Raw genomic sequence first — 27,628 nt, forward strand, 5'->3', positions numbered from 1 at the left:
ATTTTCTTGCCATTTTCCAGTTGGTCTAATAAAAGGTATCATTTTGGAACCAAGAGCTCTAGTTTTTTGTATGTCTGCATTAGACACAAGAAGTCAAGTAAGGATAAATTATACAGGCTATCCCAAAGGAGAGACAATAAATCCCTCAATACACATTGTTTAGATCTGCTACAGAAAAATGTATTTATCCAGTGTCTAGCACAGCAGGACCTTAGTTTAATGAGACCTTGACCTGAGAAGGCTTGCACATCTGCTTTAAATCAAGTGCATTACTAAACATTTAGGAATCATGGCCTGTGGTTGTAACTTCTAAAGCATTTATTTTATTTATTTATCGGACTTGATTCTGCAGACTGATGAATCCTTAACTTCTACTACTGGGTCTCCCCCTGGGTGACACTAATGCAAGAGCATGCATGTGCAGGGCTGGGTTTCGGGACAGAACTGGACCTAAAAACAGCCCAGTACATCCACTGGACAATTGAGGATGGGGGGGAAATGGACAACTTATACTCACAAAAACAATTTAAAAATACAGTAGTTTTCAATTTGTATGTTCAAAAAAAGTGTGGGTTTTTTTTGTTTTGTTTCTACTTAAATATTTGTGAACATATTCAGATCTCTCAGAATGTTTTTGTTTTGTTTAAATCCGTAGCTGTAGCGCTTGGGTTTGTTTTTTTTTCCACACTTAAATCCGGGCCAACGTTGCCATCTTCGCGATGAATTGCAAAAGGGCCCGTGGTCGCCCAGGCTGCCCGGGGAGCCGGCTCCGCCCGGCCCAGGACTCATCTCCTCGCGGGGGCGGCGCAGCCAGGCGGGTCCCCGCCGGGAGCGGGCGGCTGCCGGGGTCTTCGCTGGCGGAGGAAGGAGCAGCTGCCCCTGCTGCCTGGGCCCGCAGGCGCCGGGCGGAGGAGGACGCTTGGCGCGACCCCCCGGCCCGGCAGGAACGGAGGTGCCAACGGCTCCTGCCGGGGACCGTTGCTGCCGGCCGCGCGCTCCTCCTCACCGCCGCCTCCGGGAGCGCGGGGAGAGGGTCGCGGCCCGACTCCGCCCCGCCCCTTCCGCCGCCGCCTCGGGCTCGGGCCTGTTCCCGCCCCCCGGGGAGCAGGAGGCGGGCGCGGCGGCCGGCTCCGCCCAGCGGCGGCGGTGGGAGCGGGGCGCACACGGGCAGGATTAGCTCATCTCGGCGGCCGCTCCGCAGCAGCCTCCCTTCGCCCCGGGCGCCGCCGCCCGCCCGCCCTGCCCGGAGCGCCGCCCGCTCGCCGGCTCCATGGCCCTGTGCAATGGAGACGCCAAGGTCAGTGCGGCGCCGGCCGCCCCGGGACCCCCACCCGCCCGCTTTGTGCGGGAGCTCCCCCCCCGCCCCATCCCCCCCGTCACAGCCCGGGCCGCACATGGGGCTGCGAGCCATGTGCTCCCCCACGTGCCGCCGCCCGCGCAGGTGTCCCCGGCCGCAGCGCGGGCCCGGCCTCCCTCGCTTTGCCCTGCGGCCGCCAGGGCCTGCCCGGCGGGGGTGCCGCGCCCGGAGCCCGGCGGCACCCCGCCTGGCCGCCTGCGGCGGGGCCGATCCGCCCGGGCCCAGCGCTGCCCGCCGCGGGGCCGTGCCCGCCTGGCAGGGAGCGCCCCCGCCCCGCCGGGCTCCGGCCCGCGCCGCACCGACGAGGAAGTAAAGCAGAAAGTTGAGCGTTGGCTGCGGGGCTCCGGCGGGGCGGGGAGCAGCTCGTGTTGGGCCGGGGGTCGCCCCCAAGGGCCCGGGGTGGCTCTTGTGGCCAGCAGGAGCCCCCTGGGCCAGAGGCTGCGCTTGCCGGCCCGCCCTCCTCGCCAGCCGTCAAGGGCGCGTGGGGCAGGGTTGGCCCCGAGGCCGATGGCTCCGGCCCGGTTCAGGGGTTCTTTGCCGCCTCTTAATTTTGTACTTCTCGCCATCTTATTTCTGGCAGAGGCTTTGTTACGTGCTAGTTCTCCCCTGGCATTTTGAGCACTTCGGAGCTGGCTCGGTTTCTGTTTATTTCTCATTTTCTTTCCTTGTCTAATCTAATTCGCCTAAAGCCCAGGAAGTCCAGCTCTGCAAGAACAAATGGTACAAATAGTGCCTTCCTTACTAAGGAAACCCCTAGAGCTTGAAATCCCTAGCTGGAGTCAGATCCCTATGAGACATGCCTGCACTGTGTCCCACTGCCTGGCTGCTTTGCAGAGTGTGGTCTTTTTATTTGCAGCATTATTAAGATGCAGCCTCCTTGGGGTGTGAGTGTGAGCCCTGGTGAACAGCATGCCTTTTTGAATGATTCAGTGCTGTATTTTGGCAGTAAACTCTGTTCAGCTCAGCATAGTCTGGACCTTAACTCTTCAACTCCAGCAACAAGCGTGGATGGGGGACAGTCATGGAGATGGACAGTCATGGGTGTCAGTTGCCTGTGGTTACCTGGTTTTCTAATGCAATGTTGTTTTTTTCATAGTGTACTAAAGGGGTTCTCCTTCACGCCTGCAGGACTTGGAGCTTGCTTCTCCTTTCTCCAGGCTTGTATCAGCCAGGGTAGATTAGCTTTTAGAGCGCGGTGCAAGATCAGCCTCTTGTCCCTTTTTGTTCTGTGTTCTGGCAATATGCATTTCTAGGAGATGAGTTTGGTGTTGGTTAATTTATGTTATGTTAATATTGGGTTATTTGGTGTTGTTTGTGATGACTGATGTGTCTGTTTGTTTTATTTGTGCATCTTTTAAAGAATTGTTGCTGGTGCCCTAAACATCTGATAGGTGCTTCTTAAACTTTGTTAAAATCCAAGTGAACGCATTTCTATAGCTGTCTTAATTCCAGTACCAGAGGAAACAACCTATCATAGAAAATTGACACGTCTGAAAAAGCAGACCCAGTGCTCCTTGTTTTGGTTTGTGTAAGCCTTTGATTTACTGGAACTGTGGGTGTCGGTATCTCTGAAAGTCAAGTACCTAAATATGAATTGGACTGGCTAATATTATATAGTAAGGCTAGAATGGTGTTGTAGCTGTGATGGTCCAGGAAATGTGTAAGAAACAAGAGGCTTTTTGGTGTTACTTTTTAATAGACCTGCTGTATAGATGTGTAAGGGATGTTAGACAACTTCTTGGGCTTCTTGTCTAATGTTAGACATTCAAGACTGAAAAGTTTTGTTAGAATTCCTCAGAAATTGTATTTGCTACTTAATCCACGTATAAGTTTTGCAAGACTCCCTCCATTAAGACAATGTCCATTAAACAAAAATAAATAACATCTCTAATGCCACAAATGTGTTGACAGACTGCCATTGCTGTCAAAGAGTTAATGTAAGGCAGCTCGGATAAGGGGGTTGAGGAAGTGGGATTCAAAATCCTGTCCTTCATAGGACTAACTGGTGATAGCATAATTTCACTATGTTAAGTTAGTCTTCATTTTCAGCTTCAGGTCTCAGGATTCAGAATTTAGATTTGTCTGAAACTCTAGGCAAACCAAAGTCACGAGATGATATTATTTTGCGGTAGTGTAATTGGTTTATTTGGTTCACCAATCACAGACAACAGTGGAAATCTTTCACATATGATGTGGTTTTTAATGTGAATCCCTGTGATTTTACATTAGTTATCCTAAGCTGAAAAAGTCCACTGTATTTTTATCTGAGCTTTTTCTTAACCCACCCCCACCAATTCTTTTCTGACCTGTGAAAGGTGTTCCAGTATGTGAGCTAAGCTGACATGTTAAAGGCTTCCCTGTGTTGCTGTTTTTAAAAACATCTTCATTTTTTCAAAGTTATATTCAAAGCAAAGCCTTACTTTAGGGAGGCTTGGTTTAGTGTGTGTGTGTGTGTGTGTGTGTGTTCACTAGTTCCTATTACTGTCATTGGGCCATATTTGGTGATTAATGCACCAGATAAGATTAGTATCTTTTATGTTTGTACTTTACGGCTACTAGCAGGATATGCCAGTGCTGCACAGGCTGTGCAGTACCGTGAACACAGGTTTTTACTAAGTTTTAGTCCAATTCTCTCTGCCGTTGACAAGGAAGAACCTCAGAGCCATGTGTAAAGGTGATATAAGCGCAAGCTGATTTACTTGGCTATGAGTTTGCATTAGAACTGTGCAGTAATTTGGGTACTGACTTTGGTAGTAACCTGAGCAAAATTACCAAAACACTATAGGCCTCAAGCATCCTTCATTGAACAGGCAAACTTTCCCAGCATTGACACGATTTGCTGGGAAATAATTTTTTAATGTTTCAGCACAAAAAATCATGGAGTGTACCCCTATGCACACTGAGAAGTGTGGAAAAAGTGAGGACTCAGAAATGTGCCTTGGCTGTAAGGAGACTTGCAGTTGTGCTAGGTTAATTTAGTTGCTGGTCACTCAGATAAACTGTCTGCTGTAGAAGGAACCTTTTTTTTTTTTCACTGCGGCAAGGGAATGTAAGGTAACGTAAGGTTCCTGCTGGAGATCCCAGAGAACAGGGTTAAAACAGGGGTGCTGACCTATTTAACTTCCCTTCATGCAAATTCAGCACTAGCAGGCTGGTGAGGATTTTGTCCTACTTAAATATTCTTCAGAGTAGGGACTGCCTTGTGTGTTGGATGCCTAGTTCAGTGAGACCTTAATTCCATTTGAGACACTGATGTTTTGCCCGTATATGTAACAGTATCTTTATTATTTTAATGATACGTCTCTGATTCTGCTGTCTCAGGGGCTGTCAATTGGGGATACGCAGGAAGGTCCTACGGGGTACGCACAGACAGACAGGAATGGAGCGCTGCCACTCATTACCCCGTGCCACCGCCTCCCAGGAGCAGGGCTGGGACGAAGGCAGCAGTAACCCTCTGCCAGCCACACAGGAGCTGCCCAGACAGTTGGACTGGGGGTGGGGGTGGAGTTTGCATGTGGCAGCAGGTGCCGCTGCCATCCACCACCCTGTGCCACAGCTCCCCTTCCCATCATGCCATGTCTAACCACCGGGGGTACGCTTATTAAAAAAGGTTGAAAACCCCTGTGTTGTCTTAAACCAAGATAAGTAAAGACTTGTAAACAGTTCAGGTAAACCAGTGAAATGCCTGCGTATTGTGTATGTCAATTTCAACGTAGGAAAGAAACTTTAGAAACCTTTGCATATCAGGATTCGACACTTAAATATTGGACTGTCTTAAGGTGGAATGTGTTTCATAAACAGGAACAGTATCTACTCTTAAATTCATATAGTTTGACTATCCGAATTACTTGTCCCTTCCATATAAGAGTTCCATTGATGTATAAACTGTGGAGGGAAGTGGTAAATCCTTATCAGTGTTTTTAGGGAGCTTGTAGTTTAACAAAAGAACAATGAATATTATGGGGGGGTTGTGGGTAGGAGTGTCTTTTTCTTTCTACCTTCTTGCCTTCCCTGCCAAAAGCTGGAAGAGTAATATTTTCATTCATTACGAATAACCTGTCAAAAGCCTAAAACCACTGTTTTGCATATGTTTAAATAGAAATACTAAGCACTTGTAATCAAAACTGGCATTTTAACCACAGATCTTGCGAAAATACAGATTAGCTTTCATTCTAAACCAGTGCATTCTGATATGGCTTTCTAAAGGCATAATGTTTTACTTAGCCTGGCATTGCATATTAAATGGGCTTCCTAACTCAAAAGTAGGAAGGATGACCTTGAGGTTAAACACTATAGTGCTGTGTTCAGGCATGAATTTGAAAATTGACTTAAATCTCTGTCTCAGTTTCCTATTTTTTAAATGAGGAACACTTCACTGATTAGTAAGTAGCCATGGAAGAAGGAACAATATTCCATTGATAACATCGAGGTCAGGTTTGTACTTCTTTGAATAAATATTCTGATCCAGAGGCTTTGCCATGGTCTTCCAAAAACTGTACAACTTGGTTTGCGAGAGATCTAACTGTTCTTTTTATGTGTATATTCCACTGAAGTGTTTCTTCTAAACATAAGTTAAATAGCGCTGGTGATGTTGAGGAATTGAGAAGATCATTTTCATAATTGGCATACTTTACCCTTAATCAGAATTTGGCAGTTTGTTGTTAAAGGGTGAATTAAATATAGTGCTATCATAATTTTTATTTGTCTTTATATGGTTTTGGGACTAAGGATTGATACTCTGAATCTTCTAAAAGACTACATACAGTAATGCCTCATATTAAACTATTTCTTTCTTTCATAACTTCTAGATAATTAATCAGCTAACACAAGGTGGGATAGTGGGGGAAATATTTTAAAAAAACGTAATAAGTTACGTATTACTTTAAAAAATAACTTCATGGTGTTAAATTGTATAAATAGTAAGTGTTTTATGTACAAATATGTGAGTATATGCAATGTAGCTTTATGCAGAAGAGTTGTGGTTTTATCTTGGATCAAGCATAGAAATCATCTTGCTAAAACCTTCAGAGTTTTGATTACCACTCCAATGGAGGAACTAGTTAGCCACCAGTAAAGTTTTACAGCTCTAGATGTTTTAATTCAGTGCGTCTTCCACCCTTAATGAACATGAGCTTAGTTTAGGGGTCAGCAGCTCACAGCCCTTGGATCCAGCCTGCAGAGGTGGGCCTTCAGTGGCATTCAGCATCCCGCACTCTCCCTGTGCCATTGGAGGGATGAACCCCAACACTGGGCAGGTCCTAGTGGCTGCCCTCCTTCTGACCTGGGTTGGTTTATTCTGGTCCAGAGCTAGAAAAGGTTGTCTCCTCCAGCTTGGTTTATTCTACAGGTAAAATTACTTCATCTCAGAGGCAAATGAGAAAGGCACTTTCTTTTGCTTCTTGACTCTTGCTTCTCAGTAACAAAGGAAGGGAAATATAAAATATATTTTTACTTGGGCAGAAGTCCACACTGGTGCAACCTGAAGGAGAGGATCCAGAGTAGTAGCACTCTTCATAAAACTGAAGGGCGGTCTAGTCTCTCTTACCTTCCATAAAATCTTTTGTGTTGAGTCCTTTCTATATTTTTCTGTCTGAGGTTTCTGCAGACCACAATTAGAGGGTAGTTCAGTTTGTTTGCTGCTGACAACCACCCTCTCCTGCTGCTGAACTACTGTTAAATTCTATCAGAAATAAATGTAGCGTTAGAAAATATATTCTGCCTGAATTGCTTCAGAGCTACTATTTATTATGAAAGTGGTTGTTGGTGTTACACAAGAGTAAAGGACTTGCCACTTGGGTAAAATATGACATGTTAGGAAAGGTTGATCTCTGAACAAGATTTTGGGGCAATATTTGCACTGAGTAGTGTATTCAGAAAGGCTGCAGAAGTCTGTTTTTTTTTTTTTTTCCTAAATCTGTTCCTTCGTGATTTAAAGTTTTTAAAGTTATGTAATGCTCCCCTCCCATTTCCCCAGAATGATAAACTGCTTGGAATGTTGCCTTCAAAATGGCTAGTGTGGGATTTTGACAATCTTAGATAAACTGAAGACTGAATCAGTATGGAAACCAAAGTAGCCTTTTCATCCTCTACAGAAGATTATTCCTAGTCAGAATCTAGAATACATTGTGGTGTGGTAAAGAAAGATGAGTTTCACCACTGACCTTGAACTATTTGAGTAGTGCAATTAGGTCCAGTACTTCTTTGCTAGGGATAAATTCACACTTTTTTTTTTTTTAAACCACAATATTGTATATTAGACTTCTTATAAAATGCTATTTTTGTGTTCCCTGGGATATCATCGTTCCAGAGGCTAAAGTGGCAGTATAGGGCTAGGTCATATGCACCACTTCTTCAGTGGAAAGGAGGCCTTAAGTAATCCTTGTTCCCCTTGGGCTTGGCCCTAGTGAGTGAGCAGATGGTATGGCAGCTCAGGAGGGGGTATTCTATGGTTCTGTGCTACATAAATCAATAGTAAATGTTATACCCATGTAAACAGCACACAGGGTTTTCCATGTGGTATATTGGTTAGCTAAATCCGGCTATTGCATGTTATTGCTGTACATAAATCCTGATGTTTTTCATTAAAATGTTTTTGCTGTCAGTAGCTCTTTATTAAAGAATTATGTTAAGGAAACTTCCCAGTGACTCTATTTCAGCCCTTTAATAATTAGTTTCCCAGTCAGTGTCATTTAAAAGGCCTTGCTTTGATTCTGATTCTATACGAATAGTCTAACTGTTATGATAAAGTACATATGTAAATATTGTTCACAGCCGGAGAATGCTGGAGGAGATCTCAAGGATGGCCAGCATCACTATGAAGGGGCTGTTGTAATCCTTGATGCAGGAGCTCAGTATGGAAAAGTCATAGACCGTCGAGTACGGGAACTGTTTGTCCAGTCTGAGATCTTCCCTTTGGAAACACCAGCCTTTGCAATCAAGGAGCAGGGATTTCGGTAGGTCATTTTCTCTGCGCGTTTCTTTTACATGAAAGAATACCTGTAGTTCCCACTGACAAAATCAAGTGCTTGTAATATACATTGCATCTCTTACTGTAATGATACGTTGCTTTATGTTTGTACCTCAACTTAACAGAATATCTGAGTTTTAATAGGGAAAGAATCTAGCACAAGGATTTACATATACTTTTTCATGCTATAGTTTGCTGTTCAACTTAATTTGGGAAGCAGAAGAATTAGGAATGCATGTACGTGTTAAGGCCAGTTCCTCTGGTGATGCAGCCTTTGAAGAAGTTGATTTTTATACATACATAAGACTTATTAGTTCTTCCTGCTAACATATGTGTTAACTGTGACTTCAGCAAATTTTAAGTAATGTTGACAGTGTTTTTCTTTTACAATGTTGTTGTATAATTCTCTTTAACTGAAGTTTACATAACATTTAAATATTTAAATTTCCATCTGTGAATTGCATATTAAACCAAAGGCGGTATACTTTGCCATGTCAAACTGTTTCTGGTAAGCAAGTAAACAAAAACAAAAAAATCAAGTGGTTCCCCAGTTGTGTTTTCTAGGGGAAAAGGTGATAAACTGATTTTGGAAGGGATAGGCAAAAATGCAACAAGGTAGAAGGAGATGGAGCAAGATAGTAGGAGGTGGAAGGCTGTTATAGGCCCTTGAGGCTAGAGAGACGTTGGGGGAAAAAGTTATCCTAGTTTTAGTACTATATATGTGTCTTCTCCTTTTTTTTTTTAATAGTTTTCAGGTATATGCCTCTTTACTAAAAGTCCTAGTAGTATTGAGGTGATGTTGCCATGATGGTCCAGGAATTCTTGTCGGTGATATCTTTTATTGGATGAACTGTATGGTTGGAATAGAAATGTATAAGTCCTAAAAATGTATGCAAATCACTCGAGTTCCCATTATCGTGACCCCTTAATACCAGTTTAAAAATCCAGAAACATAAGGCATGCATCTTACTATTGTGCTGGATAAACCATACAAGATAGATTACTTCATTGAATTTGTATTTTTCTAGCTAATAGTTACTACTGAACTAGTAGATTGCAGACTGGCACCATTATGCTGCCACAAATCTGAATTCACTATGCTCATTTAGAAAAAATAAATGGCTTGAAATCTTGTATTAGGTTTGCAATTCTTTCCCTTTCACAAATGAAGCTGAAAAATACTTATTGCTACTAGGTCTTGCTTTTAAGATACCACAATCAAATCTTTTTTTAAAAGTGGGTTTCACGTATAGCCTACCTTTTTAAAAAGAAATTCTTGATTGCCTACTCAGATATCATATTAGAAACAATTTAAGTCAATTTACACCTAACTACACAGGAGCCCAGTTAGTGGCTTGGTAGTGTGTGTATGCCTGTGCTTGGGGGCTTTCATTTCTTTTTTAAAAGAGAAGCTCCTTGCAACACTCTAACTAATGTTCTTTAAAACCACTCTATTAAGGGAGTAGTTCTAATATCACCTACCAGGTTTGTTGCTCTGCAAATTACCTTTTACAACTTTACAAAATATCTTCTTTCAAATGGTCACTGTTCCAAGGCTGACAAATATCTACAATACAATGCAAAACAACCAATAAACTTCATACTCTGGGTTTCCACCTCTGCAATCATTTGCTTAAATCTGGGTCTGGTCAACAGAGATTGAAGGTAGCTATTTGTTGATGTTTATTGATCTTTGTGATAAAAGTTGGTGCTTACTGCAATTCTTAAATGAAGGTTTCAAATACAGTGCAAAGTGTCTGGCTTCCAAACTAATGATTAAATAGGGTGCAAAGAGTCTGACATTGTCATTCAGACTAATGATTAAATAGGAATAGAAGCTGCATTATGCGCTGATCTAAATAAAGTTGGTCCTCTGTGGCAAGCAAGATGCAGGTCTGAGAGTTGGTTTGGCTAAGGAAAGCTCTCAGTCTTGCTTCCATTAGCTGAATCCATTGTGTAGCTCTATAATTTAAAATATATATATATATATATTTTTTTTTTTAAGTAAAACCTTGGGTGACCAGTCTCTCTTTTTTTTTTCCTGAGAGTGACTTGGGTATCTAAGTCACTTAACATATAGCCATACAAACAAGTTACCATAAGGTCAGCTTGGGTGCAAAATTACAGCACCTCAGCTATGCTTCAGTAACCACCAGTGTGCTGTTACTCTGCTTTTCTTGGGAGGTGGGCGCTCTCTCATATATGACAAGGAAGGAGAGTACACACAAGTGCTTAATATGACACAGCTAATATACTGTAAGTTCACATTCTCATTGACCTTACAGTAATTATTATGCCCTATCTCCATGTGCTTTTCCAAATCTTACCATGTGTGCATAAAAGAGAAGGCCTGATTTGCAAGTTGTTCCATCTTCAGAACAGTAAAAACGGGGGGGTTTATACAAGGTATTGGGTGGGATTTTCTTAAGTGCATAAGTGTGTTCAGTGCCGGGCAAACTGCTATTAGCAATTGCCACAAGATGCCTGATCTTAAGCAATAGGAAATTTTTAGTTATGGGAACTATTTGAGAAAAAATATAAGCCTGCTTTACTCTTAGTTTCATAGTACCTAGGGTCAGGAGGGACCTGAATAGATCATCAAGCCCAACCCCCTGCCACAGGCAGGAATGAATGCTGGGTTCACAAGACCCCCAGACAGGTGATTGTCCAACCTCCTCTTGAATTTGCCAAAGGTAGGGGCGAGGACCACTTCCCTGGAAAGCTGGTTCCAGATTTTGGCCACCCTAACTGTAAAATATTGCAGGTAAAAATCTTCCTTGTGCATTTCCAAATAGTCAAATCATAGAGGGAATAGGACAAAAAAAAATCATAAGTAGTCACTAGCATGTTAATACATGCATGCTATGTGAGTAGATAAGCAGTCACGCAGGAATATCATTATAACTACCTGTGTGGATGCTCGTATTCTGATACAATTCCTTTTCTGATTTTCTATAATTTTAGAAGAGGTTTAGGCTAAACTGGGAAAAAGGCATGCTCCTAGAAAATAAATTTGTACCTGCTGAATTGGATGGTATACCAACAGTTCTTGAAATTTGCATATTTATCCCACTAGCTCTATACACAGAAACACTTTTTAAAGTTCAAGAGTACACTTTCAATTTGTAATTTATTACTGATTTTTTTTTTCTTTCTAACACGCAATTGGGCCACTGGTTGCATACCAGTAGCCTACTGGTATGCAACCAGTGGTGTATACCAACAAAAAATTACACTTTAGTAGACTTTTGGTCATAGACAGTTAAGAAGCACATTTTAGTATGCCCTGTCCATAGGATAACATCTAACTTATTTTTCCATAGCAGGCTAGAAGTTTTAGAAGGCATGGCTCCTCTTCCTCCCTCTAACATAAAATGTTCTATCCATGTGGTATTTAATGAGAAAGTTAGTTAGGTACAAGGGATCTAGAAGAAATAACTTTGAGTGATTGTATGTTCAGGCTCTTTTCAGTGGTTTTAGATTTTAGCAGACTCAGTATGTGACTAGTGATTTTTTTTTTTTTTTTTTAACAAGTTACAGTAGACATTTGCTTTTATGGTCATGATGTCTGGGGGGGTGCTTTATAGTGTATAGAGCGCTTGTTCCAATTCTACCTTAGTAAAACAAAGTTTATGCCAATTTAAAGAGGCATAACAAAATATGCTGTTTTATTTTAAACTGTAAAATACCAATTGTGTTCCTAGGGTTGTTTTTTTGTTTTGTTTTTTGTTTTAATTAAATTTAGTTTTGGGGGTGGGGGGGGTTTCCCCTCCTTTCCCCCCCCCCCATACATGTCTGGATGGAATTGCATGGTTAACTTTCACTAGCACTTACAGATACTGCCAAATAGAGGTGCACCGATACATTAGTTCATATTGTATCAGCACCGATAAAAGCAAAATTGACTTTATTGGCGATCAGCTTTTGTTGCCTGATGTGGCCAGTTAATGTCACCAATAAATGCCATATGTATGCGCGCAGCTGCACTAAGAGCGAAGGGAGGTGGCTTCTGCCACTGCACGTGTGCCCCCTGGATCTGTTTGTGGGGTGAGGGCGGGCTGCCACTGCATGTGTAGAGCTGGAGGCTGTTCTGGGCTCTTCACTAGGCTACAGCAAATTTTGGGGTGGCCATAACACCCCTCCCAGCATCACTGCTGCCTGGCCTGAGAGCAGCTGCTGGGAAGAGGCTGGCGTAGTCCCTGGCCCTAAATGTGCAGCGGCAGCCCGTCCTTGCCCTGCACACGGATCCAGGGGGCACATGCCCCTCATGCCTCCCCAGAGGTGCATGCAGTGATGGGAGCTGCCTGTGACTCTGTGCCGCCCTGACTTCAGTGCCTGCCCCAGCCCCCCCACTCCCTCTGTCACTGCAGGGGCCTCGATCTGTTCTCCTCCCCCTCCCCCCCCAAGCCCCCCCAACAAGCTTACCAGCCAGACGCTACTCTCCAAGTTGCTGAGCTGCACGTCAGTAATCGGATTATATCGGCCAATATGGCTAGCCAATAATTAGCTATTGGTATCAGCCCAAAAAATCTTCATTGGTGCACCCCTACTACCAATGTATATTCCCTTGACATGTACCCCTTGAAGTACTTGGGATGGCCTCAGGGGGTACTAGGCAACGGGTGTCACTGCCATGCTGCCAGCACTTCTGTCACCACGCTGGCATGCTTGCCAGTTGGCCACAGAAGACACCGTGTGTGTGTCCCATCTACTAGCCGCCAGGGAACGCCTTCTCAACCGGTCACTGGGGGTACACTGAACCAAAAAGGTTGAAAACCCCTGATATACAGTATTCAAGAAATTTTTGTTTTTTCTTAATATGTTTAACCCCACTTCTTCCTCCTGTGCCCCAGTAATGTCTCAAACTTTGTTCTACATGGAATAAATAGTACACCAATCCCAGGTTTGATGCATCGTTAAACTCAGGCCTGGAGCAATACCAAAAAAGCCCATCACTAGACTACTGAAAATTTATGAAGATCAATATCCTATATACCAGCATGGAAAGAAAGTCTCTTCTAACTATGTTTTGAGAAGATGGAATGCTGTTTCCTGCTAGAATTAAGAATTAATTTCAAGCCCTAGATGTTGACGTGATGTCAGACCTTATCACATCAGTCGAATTTGCTTACTCTGTCAGTTTTAGTGTCTATTCCCCCCTTACTTTATTATCATCCTAATTTGATGGCCGTTATCTGAGCAAGTGTAAAAGCGTGTTTGTGCCAGTTGAAGGAGCTAGAACCTGCACTTCTAAACAGTATGAAGCATGAATGCTTTAGCAGTAGAAGTTCATGATCTACACTTTTTTTTTTTTTCCCCCTCACAATTCAACACCTGGCTATGAAATTGGAATGTGGTCATTACATTCCTATTTTAGGATAGCTTTATGGGTTTTCTGTTTGGGGTTTGTTTGTTTTTGTTCTGTTTTGTATTGTCTTTTTGGTTCAGTTAAATAAATCAATATGCTCTCTGTCCTGGAAATTGCTTTCTCTTGTGCACCACAGTATGTCAGAGTTTGTGCACCTAATTTTATGGTTGAAGTATACAAATCTCTGAAAGTCTTGCAAGACTTTGAGTTGACATTTAATGCAAAAAAATGCTTTTTGCTAAACTGTTAAGTATAATCTTTTTTCACATCTGTCTTGTTTGCAGGGCTATCATCATATCTGGAGGACCAAATTCTGTGTATGCAGAGGATGCACCATGGTTTGACCCAGCAATTTTTACAATAGGCAAACCTGTTCTTGGAATCTGCTATGGCATGCAGGTGCTAGTCAGAAATCTATTTGTTTTTAATGTTATGTCTTATTTGTGACATTCATCTAAGAGTAATCTACTGTTCTCAGTGGTGGTAGATGACAGAACAAAGAGCAATGGTCTCAAGTTGCAGCAAGGAAAGTTGAGGTTAGATATTTGGAAAAACTTTCTTACAAGGAGGGTAGTAAAGCATTGGAACAGGTTACCCAGAGAGGTGGTGGAATCTCTATCCTTGGAGGCTTTTAAGACTTGGCTAGACAAAGCCTTGGCTGGGAATAATATGCTTAGGGATGATCCTGCTTTGAGCAGGGGGTTGGACTGGATGGCCTCCTGAGGTCCCTTCCAACCCTAATTTTCTATGATTCTAGAAAAAAGTTGTGATTTCTTAGATGGCTTAAATGTAATTAAACCTATTAATAAATCTTGCATGCAAGAACACAGTTTCTAAAATGTATATGGTATCTGTTAGGGGTGTGGGAGATAGGCCATATTTGATTTGGATTTGGCCCGAATCAGGGACAGTGATTCAGTTCGTTGATTCGGATCACATTCCCTATTTGATTTGGCTGAATCCGAATCTGAAGATTCGATGCTGATTTGGAGAATCGGCGGTTCAGCCATAGACACTGCTTCAAATGTTTTTTTCTATACACTTCAAGGTACCAGGTGCTGCTTGCGAACGCTGTGATGGTGGGGCAGATAGTGTCGCACGGGAGGGCCCGCACGTGCTCGGCAGTGCACCCGGAAGTGGATCAGAAATAATTCCGGGTCTGCCGCTAAGTGAGCTGGGGGGCCCCCCCGTACCCTCCCAGCTCGGCGATCAGCTGCGGGGGGCCCCTGGCTGCCCCTCCAGACCCAGAAGGCACCAGTCGCTGAGCCGGAGGGGGCCAGAGGGGCCCCCACTGCGCTCCCCAGTGGACCGGAAGTGCTTCTGGTCCACTTGTGGGTCTGCTGCTGAGTACGCTGGCAACTCCCCACGCTCCTGTGGATGCTCCATCCATCCCACCATCTCAGCATTCACAAGCTGCCTGGTACCGTAAGGTATGTAGAAAAAACATTTAAAGCTGTGTCTGTCTGAATCGCTGAATCTCTCTGAATTGATTCGGAGGGTTCCAATTCAATTCAGAGAGATTTGAAGGGTCTCCTGATTTCAATTTGGGTTCAGAAATTTGGCGACTGAAGCTTTGTACAGCCCTAGCATCTGTAAAGAAAATGCATTAACCCTTTCATTGGCTCTGCCATGCAAACAGTACAAGAAATATTTGCTTTTTCCCTTTTACACCTTTGCTGACTTTGAACACTCTTTTACATTTACGATGGGAAGGGAAAATCCCATAGGTCCAACACTACTACTGTTTAGCTGCTATCGGGGAACATGCCTTTTCTAAACACAAATAGAGTAGCATCCTTATATATATCCTTTGAATACTCTTGATTTTCAAATTTAGAACTCTTAAATAGTTTTCAGGAGCACCTTTTGTTTGTGTTTGCTCTAGTTTTACTTTTGATTACTTAGTTGCCTTGAAACAGTAAGCTATTAGTGTTTTCCATGCAGAGGATTGAAAATACACAAGGTGTACATGGCTGGGTACCCAGTGTCTATTGGTGCATTCTTTAGAGTTTTACTCCAGCATTTATAGATACTGACCAGTGAAGAAGTTCTCTATAAAAAGTATTAGTTTACCTAACAAAAAATTGGGATTATTTCGTTTAAAAAAAAAAAAAAAAAAGAAACGTGTTGTGGTAGCAAATCGGTGTCTGACAGTATGACTCAGATCTAAGTGAATATCTGGTAGAAGACTGCCTTCAGGGAACTTCTATAAGGTGGATTTTGCAAAGAAGAAAACCTTTGTGCATATATAAACAAACTACAGTAAAAGCTCCATTAACTGGCACCTTACAAGCTGGCATGTTCTATTAACCAGCATGATGGCTTGTAAGGGAAAGTGAAACCGGAAGTGCCATGCTGGGCACTTCCAGTTCCTCCGAGCCCCCACAGCCTGGGGCATAGAACGCTGCGCGGGGCCCACCTCCCTGTCCTTCGGGGCCCACAGGAGGGGCGGTGATGTGTTGGGAGGGATGGTGACGCCCCAAACGCAGCAGGAGATGCCTGTTCGGGCCGCTCAATTAATCGGCATATTTTGTTATCTGGCATCCATGGGGAATGATTGGGGGTACCAGATAAAAGCTTTTACTGTACGTACATTTTTATAATAAGAAAATCAGTAAATACAGTATACTTAATACTAAACTAAAATTACTTCTTAAATCTCAAGCCTGTTTATGATGTGATACATACAGTAAAGTTCAAAGTACTAGGAAGGGAAAACATAAATCACTGGTAAAATTCTTGTATATGCTTCTGAGGGGGAAGGCTTTGTGTTTGGAAGCCTAAAATCCAAGATGAAAATACTCGATGTATTTGGAAAGGAGTTCTAAAAATCAGTGGCAGGCTTGAGAACACTCCACTAATTTTTAGAATCATTAGATGACTTTGTGTATGGTCATGAATCACAGTTTTTAAGGAAATAAACGTTATTTTCAATCAATTACCTTATAATGTGAATCAGGGAAGTATTAGATTGCAAACGCATTCAAATGCTTGTTCACACCCATAAGCAGGCAGGTCCAGGTTTTTCATAAGCCTTTGGCCACTTATATGACCACCTACTTGGTTATCTGATTTTCATACTAATTGAATATGTCTAATTTTGTTAATATATACCCTAATGTTTCCTGTCAAAGCCATGATTTATTTACCAGTTACTCTGATTTATTTAACAGTTACTCTGTCTTTTGGTGCTTAAAGCATACTTTTTCCTGAAGAAGGGAGCTTAAGGTTTGTCTTATACGTAGACACTACATAATAAACAAATGAAATAATTTGTAATGAAAATCTATATTGTAAATACGTTGTTAAAAATGTATTTCACAATTTTATACTCTTTTTGGGCGGGGAGAGAATCTTCTGTTGTAAAATATGGTAAGGATAGGAATTGTTCCCAGCTGTGCCGAGAGGAGGCCGATAGAAAATAAATTATCTTTATGATAAGAATGATGAGATAACTGACCTGGTGGAAGCATTGCATTATTAAAATAACAATGATGAACATTAGCCTGGTCTTGAGGGGATTTCAGTGGCCAGAAGTTAGTTGTCATCGCCAGTAGATTTAAGTTAGAATGTAGAGTTATAATGTAGGAACAATGAGGCAAATACAGCATGAAAATAATCTTACATGTGAGGAACTTATTTGATGTAACGGTGTTTCTGTTTTGACAGATGATGAATAAAGTATTTGGAGGTACAGTGCATAAAAAAAATGTTCGAGAAGATGGAGTTTTCAGCATTACTCTTGATAACACATGCTCACTGTTCAGGTATGCATGCATCTAAATACTATTTGAAAAAGTGAAAGCTGATGTTAGTGCCACTTGTAGACAGAAGTTAAATTTTTAAGAGGAGAAACTAGTTCCTCCTACATTCATGAATGATCACTACTCTTCATACAGATATTGCAGTTATACACATAAATTGGGCAACTGCATATTTAAACCTGCAAGTGCCCAACTTTAGAGTTGTACATATGAGCAGGTCTATAGAACTCTGACCTCTATTTTAAATAGACTCCTATATTTTCTTTTTTTAAAATAACCTTTTGCTCACATTTCCTGTTAAAAACAAAACAAAAACAGCCAAAACTTTTAGCTTTTCACCTCCATGTATGTAATTTGGGAGAGCTTTGTACTTGTAGACTAAACTATTTCTTTTCTCATCTTTAATTTAAAAACCAGTCTGGGGATCTTTGCATTAAAAAGGTCTATAATTGTTTCATCATTCTGTTGTGCAATGGGTTGCTTTTATGTTGCCTAGCACCCACTGGTGTCCAAGCTCCTGGAAACTAGGGAAAAACTGAAAACATTAATGAAGTCTTCTCTCCTTTCCTTTACGCATGCTTTTGAATAGCCTGTAAGACCAATGTTTTTGTTCTGTTTGTTGTCACAATAACTCGATTTGAGTGCCTTGCTATAGTACGGTCAGCTTACCACAAGGTCCCAGTTCTTCTGATTTAGTTTTTATTTTCCAGATGCATGTTAGAACTTTGCACTGTATCCTCAAAGGTTTAAAGACCATTAGGATGAGGTCGTCCTTACAAACTTTCTTATATTTGGGCCTAATGAAGCTCTGTCATTTTAAGTAGGAAGCATGGTTCTTTTTATTTCTCCTAGCTTAATAAACTTCAGCAAGCTGGGCTTTGCTGTACTAAGATCAGAGGAACCATTTGCATTTTCCTTAACCAGCAGCTGACTTAAGAACTCTGGAGAGCTTGTTCATTTTGCATAAGAGACCTGGTAAAGGAGTGTTCAGGCTGACTCCAAAAAGCAGGTGACTAGTGCTGGGAAGGAAGCATGTGCTTCATTGTTTTGGTGGGAGGAGATCTTTGAGACTTATAGAGCAGCTGTCAGAGTATTTGTGCTCACCTTTCTGAAGAATAAAATCAATTATTTGTGTTATTAGGTATACATTTTGTTAGAGCAGTACTATAGGTAGGGCTTGGTTTAAATTGCAGGCCCAGCTTGCAGTGCAGCAGCTCCTTTTAATCTTGGCATTCCTCACGCTGATGATTGGCAGAGGGGTCCTGTTGGCCCTGGCCCCACAGCTTATTCCTGGTGGCTGGGAGGTAAAAAAACGTGGTTTTAAATATGCTGTGGTTTTTGCCCCCTGTCTGATCAGCAGCAAGCAGTGGGAGGCAAAAATTGTGGCATATTTAAAACTGCAGTTTTTGCCTCCTGCCCATCAGGAGCAAGCAGTAGGGCTGATGGGGGTCAGTGGGTAGGGGGGAAGGAGGGGAGGTGGAAGACCGGGACAGGACTTGAAGATTGAAGGAGCCATTGAGCCAAGAACTGGGCCCACAATTTAAACCAGGCCCTAACTATGGGTAGCTAAATATTGATTTTTCTCGTACTGATTTTAGGAACTACCCATTCTTCAATTCTGATTTATATTCTTCACACTAGTCTATGTGGATTATACAAATACTTATCTATGTTTTAACCTGGTTCTGATTTTACCCTTATTTTTAGGGGACTTCAGAAGGAGGAAGTTGTGCTCTTAACACATGGAGATAGTGTAGATAAAGTAGCCGATGGGTTCAAAGTTGTCGCACAGTCTGGGAACATTATAGCAGGTATGTATTTTACACATTTATCCCTTTCCTTTTGAGAGCACTTCTAAAGGTAACTTACCAGGATAACTGAGGTACAGACTTGTTTTGTAAGAATTAGCTCTTACCAGTGGTTTTCACACTGTTACACAGAACCCTGGAGTTCCATAATAGGCCATCCGGGGTTCAACAGAGAGATTGTGGGTAACGGCAGCATGGGATGGCAGGTGGTGTGCTGCCATTGCCAGACTGGGTTGCCTGGCTCCACATCAGCTCAGGTGGCCTGGAGCCAGGGGTAGCAGTTCTGTGGCAGAAGTGATATAAAAATGTTCTGTGACCTTGAGAAAGTTTGAAAATTTCCGGCCTCTGTGAAACTTAAGAACAGTGAGAATGTGTCTCTTAAATTTATGTTCAATTCTAATGGAAGTGCGATTTCTTTAATATTAAGAGAATTTCGTCACAACTTTCTAATCCAAATATTACCATCATGCTAATGCAGGGAAAAAATAAATTTCTGTGAAGTGAGTTGCATCTCTTATCCTGAATGTTCTAATAAGACTGAAAGTGGACAGCTTGAAGAAAAGCATATCTTGCTGTTTCAAATTCTTCAGTTTACAGTTTGATTTTTCTCCCCTCCCACCCCTTTTGTAAAGGATCCCATTTGCATTGCGTGTCGTAACATGGAAAAATTAGAAATTTGCTGTTAGAATGCAGTATATTTGGATTCGGGCTTAACATTAATGTTCAAATATCACTTAATTCTGCTGGAAAGGCAATGCATATTAATTTATTCTAGCATTTATCACTGTCTGAAGACATCTTTTATGTACCTTGAGTGGTCCCAGCAAAAGTGTATAGACTTCCCCTGATATGTGATTTTAAAAAAATATGTACCTAATTTGTTGACCCAGCTTGCAGTTCATCAATTCAGCTGGTGTTTTGTGAAGCTAAAAGACATTCCAGTGTCTTGATTACTGAGCTACATAATGTGATCTTAAACTATTCACATTGCTCTTATTTAAACCTTTGAGCAAAAATCTGGATAGATGTTGTAGGATATTTGACAGAGAAACGTTCTGTAGATTAGACTCTATAAATCGCAAGTTAGGCGCATGATAAACTTGGATCTTGCTTCTAAATTTTTAAAGCTTCTTGCATTATTATGAGGTATCACTTTCCAAGCTATAATTAGTATTAAGCTGAGAATTCTGTTTAGGCCCCATTTTCAAATACTCTAAAATCCATATGTTCAGTCTAACTGACAGCTATATTATTTGGTGGCCTTCAAGTTGTAAGTAACACATTCTCCATCATGTTCCCCCTCCAACCTAACTATGTTATGCTGTAGTAGAAGCCACAGAAACTATAAGAACCGTGTCAATTTCTAAAACTTGCCATATTCTCTGGGCTCCCACAGTCTTGCAAAACTGCACGCCTCTTCCGGACCTTGTGCTCCAGGTTGCATCACTGTTCTTGGAAAGGATGGGAGGAGGTTGGTCGGTGCTCAACCTGGACGGTGAGACTAAGTGAGGGGGCTAAATTTTTGTCATTTTCAAGGATCTACCTAAACCAGGAGTCAAAGCTCTTTAAACACTTTTCTTTTTCCCAACACAAATGCTTTTTACTCATCCCACTGACCTTCAGATACCTAAAGAAAAAGGTTTCAGCACTGTAATCTTTCCAAAGGACTCCTAAGAGAGTTAAGGTGCAACAAAAGTCTAGTGCTTTTAAATATATAAAGTTCAAAGCAGTGCAGTGCCATTCGTGCTAATTTAAGTGTGGTAAGGAAAATAATTTATGCTAATGGAAGTTACTTTTGTATAAAAATAATTCTATGCAAGCTGGGGCTTTTACCCAGGTAACTGTCTCTGTTGGGGTATTTTACCAAAATGGTAATACTGGTGTGGTTTTAAGTGTAGACCAGATCTTTTATGGTTGTATGGTATGATGGGGAAAGTATGATCTAAACCAGCCCATGGAGCCCTGCCAAAGAGACCCGCCAAGAGCATGGCGTAGGGTTGGATCCTACCCAAGGATCCCCTCGTACCTCTCCTCCCCTTTTCCCTGGTGTACCTGATTTGGCACCTGCTCCAGCTGGCCTGGGACCTGCGCAGTGTGGATACTGGAGTGGCCAGACTGTCACATTTGGTATGGGACGTGTGCTGCATATAGTGCCTGCTCCAGCTGGCTTGGGATCTGTGCTGCCTGCAGTGCTTGCACCAAATGCAGCTCAGCTTCTGGGCTGGCTGGAGGAAGCATTATGAGGTACTGTCCTGGAACTGCCAGTGCATGTGCTGCATGAAATGAGACAGCTACTCTGGGCTGTGCTGCCTGCATAGTGCTGGTCTCAGACCAGCTGGAGCAGCCCCTGGATCAGGCAGACTGAGGGAGGTGGAAGAGATCTATGGTCCTTATCCAGCCTGCAGACTGGCCTATGGGGCAGAATGAGTTTGGTGCCCCAAATCTAAACTGTATATTTCCTGGCTTCATTGTGTTTACACTGGGTGGTTGAGAAATGTTTCCCAGAAGCATCTAGTTTTTAGCTGTTAATTTCCAAGGGAACAAATGATAATTTATTTTTAACGAAGGTTTTTAGTGTCTATGCCTAATACAGTGGACTAAAACACAAGGATCACTTTATTGCTGTGTCTCGCGTGCATAGTCATGCAATAAAACATAATTCAAAGATAACTTCTTTATTGTACATTTATTTTGGGGTGTGAGTAGTTTTGGGAATGTCAAACATCTTTCATTTATAAATTGTGTGGTAACCATCATTTTTCATATAGCAGTCAATCTATATTCCCAGAACCATAATTTTACCAATATGGCCCTTTACTAGCAAACTCTTCACCCTATATAGAACTTGCCAAGTGCAAAATTCTAGTGACTAAATGGGTAAAGTTACATTCTTGTGTAAGTGTTTGCAAGAACAAAGCCTAGAAAGTTTTACGTGAAATGGATTTTTTTTTTTTAAAGACTTGGAAGGGACCATTGTTAACTTCAGTCTGACCTTTTCCATAACACCAATGAACATAGTGATGATTTAAATAGGAAGAGATATGATAAATGTGCGGAACATCTTTAAAGCATAGACTGGGTCAGATTTGGTAAGGGAGTTCTACAAGCAAGAAGGGGTTTTTGGGGGTTTTTTCCTCAAAACACTCATCTTTCAATAGACATTTATGCTTTATTTTATCCATTTTCCACACTTTTTTCTTGGTTCCAGGTATAATTCTTCTACTGAAGATTCAGAATCTTCAGCCAGATGGATCAAATTTAGACTGTAGTGCCTTGATTAGCTGCTAGAACAGTTTTTCATAAAAATTGTGAAATGACCTATTCTGGTTTGCTTAGGACTTTGTTCCCTAAGGTATAGGTCCCTTCAAAAGCAATAATGGATATCAGAAATAAAGTACACGTATTCTTAACATTGCACACTATACCTTTAGTTTATAGTGTAGTCCGGCTCTTGGATTTCTTACAGCTTTTTCTTTTTGGTCCTTATGCTTTCTAGGGATAATGTAACTTCCTTCAATGCACAGAAAATGCAGATCACATTTTTATGGAAAGTTATGGAAATCCAAAAAACTTCTGGATTTTTACCTCCTCCCAAAGTGACCTTTCCCAAACATGGAGAATGAAGAGTTTTTTTTTAGTTCAGTAATGACTGAAAAATTACGATTTCTACTTAAAATACCTTTGTCAAATGAAGGGACTGCATCATACCTCTGTGGCACAAAGCATGGTTAGGAAGTTACAGGACAAATTAAATTCAAGTGATTATTTTTCAAAGATTTAATTTGCCAGTAGAAACTTTAGTACAAAGCAAGATGCAGTATACTCTGTAAAACTTGCAGGGCCTTTTCATACTTACTACATTTGTAATTTGTAATACTTTATCCTTTACACTTATAAAGCTATAGCAAATGAATCAAAAAAACTGTATGGAGCACAGTTCCACCCTGAAGTCAGCCTTACAGTGAATGGAAAAGTGATATTGAAGAATTTCCTCTATGACATTGCTGGATGCAGTGGCACTTTCACAGTAGAAAACAGAGAAGTTCAGTGCATTCAAGAGATTAAAGAGAAAGTGGGTGCATCAAAAGTCCTGGTAAGTACTGTGGCAACATCTGAAAACTTCTAACCGAGGAGCAACGCGTTTTTGCAGACTGTTCCTTGCAGTTATGCTATTTAGTTTAGTTTTGTTTTACTTTATTTTGTTTAAGAGCTATCAGGCTTGTCATGCTTCCATTTATAAAATGGCCAGCTGGTTTTAGAAAAAACTGTTGCCTTCATATAGGTGGCGTGGTACATTGTTTGAGTTCTCATTTTCCTCAGAATCAGTGGGGCTGGCTTGGTAATTCTATATTCCCTCTGTGCTTTTAGCTAATTTTTACTCTCCTGCTATATGTCTGGAAAATTTGGAGATTTTTTTCTCTTTTTTCCTAATTTAGGTTTTACTCAGTGGTGGTGTGGACTCAACAGTATGTACTGCTCTTCTGAATCGGGCTTTAAACCAAGATCAAGTTATAGCTGTACATATAGATAATGGATTTATGCGCAAGAGAGAGAGTCAGTCTGTGGAGGAGGCCCTTAAAAAACTTGGAATTCAAGTCAAAGGTACTGCTTTTTGTTCGTTTCCTATCACTGAAAATAGTAAAAATAAAGATGTTGTCACAAATGTGGCTGCGGGGGAACCTGGAGATACAAGTTTCTCCCCACTCTTCTTTTGCTTGTCTCTGAGAACAAACCAAGTTTTGCCCTGGGACAACCCTTTAATCCCCACAAACCTTGGCTCCACTGCCCGTACGCTGGACCCCACGACTACTGTAAGGAAATCTTTGCCAACTCCAGGTAGCGTCCCCTTAGGTTGTGAGGGAATTCTTAGGTCCCCCTTTCCATGAAACAGGCTAGCTTGGAATATCACTTGTCCTGAGATCCCTGTTTTACCACAGGCAATCGTATGGATATAAAACAACATAAGGACTTATTACACGGGAAAGTCTTGCCAGTATTTTCTGAGATTTAATCTTTCTGCTGATTTTTACTAGCCCTGACCAATAGGGCCATGGACTCTCCAAAAGCTTGGGATAATCCAAAGACTGGTATCATCTTGGAGGGAGCTCCTAAATACCTCCAAGCCAGCCCCTCCTTCCCTTCCCTGCCCCCCCCTCCCGGCCACACACCCCATGGCAGACAATACGTTGGGTGTTCATCCCAACAACAGCCTCTTCTGCTTGTGTTTGGGAGTGGCTGTTCCTGCCCTAACAACAAAAGGGCAAAAGATACTTAGCAGTTTTGCCTATTTCCTTTTACTTTTAAGGATTTATACCTCGGTTCCTTTGAATAAACCATGTCAAAAATCATAAAGACATATACAGACAGTATACTGTAATCCATACAGGCAAGTGACACAAATCACTACAGCAAAGCATTGGCTTTTCAATGAGACTGCACATGCTATATCAGTAAAACAATGAAAAAAAAATCTGCATGATGCTTTCCAAACACCTCAAATTACAGACTATGAACAGAAATTGCCAAGTGAAAGTGCATCAGCTGTGCCAGGACATGTCCCAGCATGACTGATCTGCTTCATTGCTCCCAGGAGTAGCAGGGGCCTAATCCTGTGTGATAGCGCTTGGGGTGTACCTCTACAAATGGGGAAACCTGGGCAGGCACTCCCAGGGTGGCTAAAGAGCATGGGTGGCTCCAGGCCTCCCTCACTCTGTCACCTGAAAACAGACAGATATCTGCCTCAAAATAGCGGCACAAATTTAATATTACCTTTTGTTGCAACAGCAAAGGTCACAGATGTCTGTTTGCTTTCACTTTGCTCCACCATAAACATTTTTATGGTGTCACAAAGGCGACATCTTCATTGTCATGAACACTACTATGGCTTCATTACTTAATTTTATTGGTTGATGTTGACCTATACAAAAGTTCGCAAGTTTAATTATCATTCATAGAGAAAAAGGTCTGGACGAGGCTTCAGGAAATCATCTATTCCAACCCTGTACTCTAAATATTCCTTCTGTAAACCACCACAGATCTACACTTCAGAACTGCCAGTGTCAGCTTCCCCAGTCTCAGGAATAAACCACTTAATGTTTGACTACTCTTAAAATAAGGCAGTTCTTCCTAATACCTGATTTGTCTCAGTGTTTCACAGCTAGGATGCTGTGGCATGCTAGGGTGCCCTGAGACCCTTTTAGGGGTGTTACGTGTTATCCATACGATATTAGCACTGTTGGGTTTGAAAACGTGATTCACAAGATAAGCCCTGAGATTTCAAATAGGAATCCACAGTGTTAAATATATTCTGACCTGTTGTGGTCTTTCCGAGTTCTTTGCAACAGAGAAATTCTATATTATTTTTCTGACGGGTGCATGGAGTCAAAAGGTTGAGAAGCACTACTCTTTCTAACATCAATCCAAAATTAACAGCTTTGAAGACTACTAATAGTATAGAACTGTACTATTAAGCCTTGAACACATACAGGAAGACACCTTCTGGGTCCCATGCAGTTTAAAAGCTAAATTTAACTAGATATTGATTCTCATATTGGTGCTCTAAGTGCATGAATGAAGCATGTTTTTGATCCAAGAGATTAAAACACTTCACTTCACCAGTGATGGAAATGGGAATGCAGCTACTGAAAGCCTGTAACAGCTGATATCTGTCTCAACCATCACTTTTTATTCCAGCTGTAGATTTGTAACTGTTCATCTGAAGCAAATTTTCTTTTTAGAAAGAATGTTGGGTTCTTGGTTCTCTAGCTATGTCTTAATTGTTAGGACTCAGTCTCCTTTCTTTTAAGTTCTAGTAACAGATTTATTTTAAGTTTTTTTGTTGTGTTTTATAGCAGGGATCAGCAACTCCTGGCGCACATGCCAGAGTATGGCATGTGAGGCCATTTTACTCTGCATGCCACTGCCAGCCCAGGCTCTGAGTAGCTGCTGCCAGCCAAGGAGCCTGGGCTGCTCCCAGCAGGCAGCTGGGAGGCTGTAAGCCCTGCTGGGAGTCAGGCTCCATTGTTGGCAGCAGCTACCCAGAGCCTGGGCTGGCTGTAGCTGGGAGGCTGCAAACAGCTCTGCCGGGCTCTATATTGCCATGGCGGGCTTGGAGCAGGCGGGAGTGGGGTGGGCAGCAGCAGTGACACTGGGAGGGGTGGAGCCTCCAGGCCTGGCCCAGCCTGCCTACCAGGAATAGGCTGGCACTACCCTTGCTCTGGAGCCCCAGCATCAGCTCCATATTGCCAGCAGGTGCACACGTGCCTTAGAGTGGATGGCAGGGGAGGGGGGCAGGGTTGCGCTTCCTTCAGGCTCTCCCCTGCCATCTGCTCTGAGGTGCACATGCACCCACTGATGATTTTTATGCAGCATATGGACACATGAGCTGAATGTTTCATCCACCCCTCCCAGGGTCACTGTTGCTGCCTGCCCCTGCTGGTAACAGTGCACCTTTGCAGGCTCAGCTGTGCATGGGGGCGTGCTAAGGCAAATTTTGGGATGGATCATTCCTATCCAAGTCATCCTGTGCAGCTCCATTCTCTAACCGCTTATCAATTATGTAGTTTAGCTGTTTTTCCTTGGCCAGTAAGGTCTTGGCTTGTTTATCTCTGAGGTTTAAGGCGTCTGGAAACAACAAATGGTACATGTAGTTAACCAGTATAATTGTATTTCCTACAGTTCACATAAATCATGTAATTCACAAGTAACTTCTGCCTATTGATAATCTGCTAACGAGTACTGCTGTGTCTAATGACTTCTTATGCTTCATTTGTTAAGGCTCTGGAAACATAGTGTGTTCAGTCGCATTCAATTAAACAGCCAAAATCAAGCTATGCAAAGATCTGCCTTTGCACCTTTTCAGCATATCAAACAAAAACCTAAAGCTGTATAGTTTAAGTATGTGTGCAATATGGACATATGAGCTGAATGTTTCATCCAGAGATGTGGTTTGTGCCATGCTCTGCGAGCCAAACCTGTGCTCTGACAGATTCTCAGAGGGGCTAAATTCCACAGCTGACAGAGGCCATTTATGGAAATTGTACAGGCATCACACCTAGACTCGGTGCTAGGGACTGTCATTACAAGTTCCTTAGATGATCTCAGTATTGACATTGAAACTAGCTAATTTAGAAAATTTCTCAAGAAATATAGTGTGCTAGAAACATAAAGAAGATTATTTAATTCAGACTAATAAAAAGGAATTGGGTGAAAGTAGGACTTCAAAACGTATGTATGTAAATGAAGGAAGGAAATTTAATCTCTGGAAAATATTAGGCATGATAATAGGGTGAAAGTTCTTCAACAATATGCAATTGTACAACAGAATAGATTAAAACATAAGTAGATAAAAAGCACTAGCTTGAA

General features: G+C 42.0%; 1 protein-coding gene across 1 annotated transcript in view; it reads left to right on the top strand.

Moving 5' to 3' along the window:
• The first annotated feature begins 1,137 nt into the window (after nt 1-1,137).
• Nucleotides 1,138-27,628, top strand: part of GMPS (guanine monophosphate synthase) — a 52,847-nt gene continuing 26,356 nt past the window's right edge. Inside the window, exons 1-7 of the mRNA XM_006275532.3 lie at nt 1,138-1,297; nt 8,129-8,310; nt 13,977-14,091; nt 17,362-17,459; nt 19,164-19,267; nt 23,164-23,357; nt 23,701-23,866. Coding sequence (XP_006275594.1) covers nt 1,271-1,297; nt 8,129-8,310; nt 13,977-14,091; nt 17,362-17,459; nt 19,164-19,267; nt 23,164-23,357; nt 23,701-23,866 — 886 coding nt within the window. The 5' untranslated portion in view covers nt 1,138-1,270. The remainder of the gene's footprint in view (nt 1,298-8,128; nt 8,311-13,976; nt 14,092-17,361; nt 17,460-19,163; nt 19,268-23,163; nt 23,358-23,700; nt 23,867-27,628) is intronic.

This window comes from Alligator mississippiensis, chromosome 7, assembly GCF_030867095.1.
Source record: "Alligator mississippiensis isolate rAllMis1 chromosome 7, rAllMis1, whole genome shotgun sequence".
NCBI lineage: Eukaryota > Metazoa > Chordata > Crocodylia > Alligatoridae > Alligator > Alligator mississippiensis.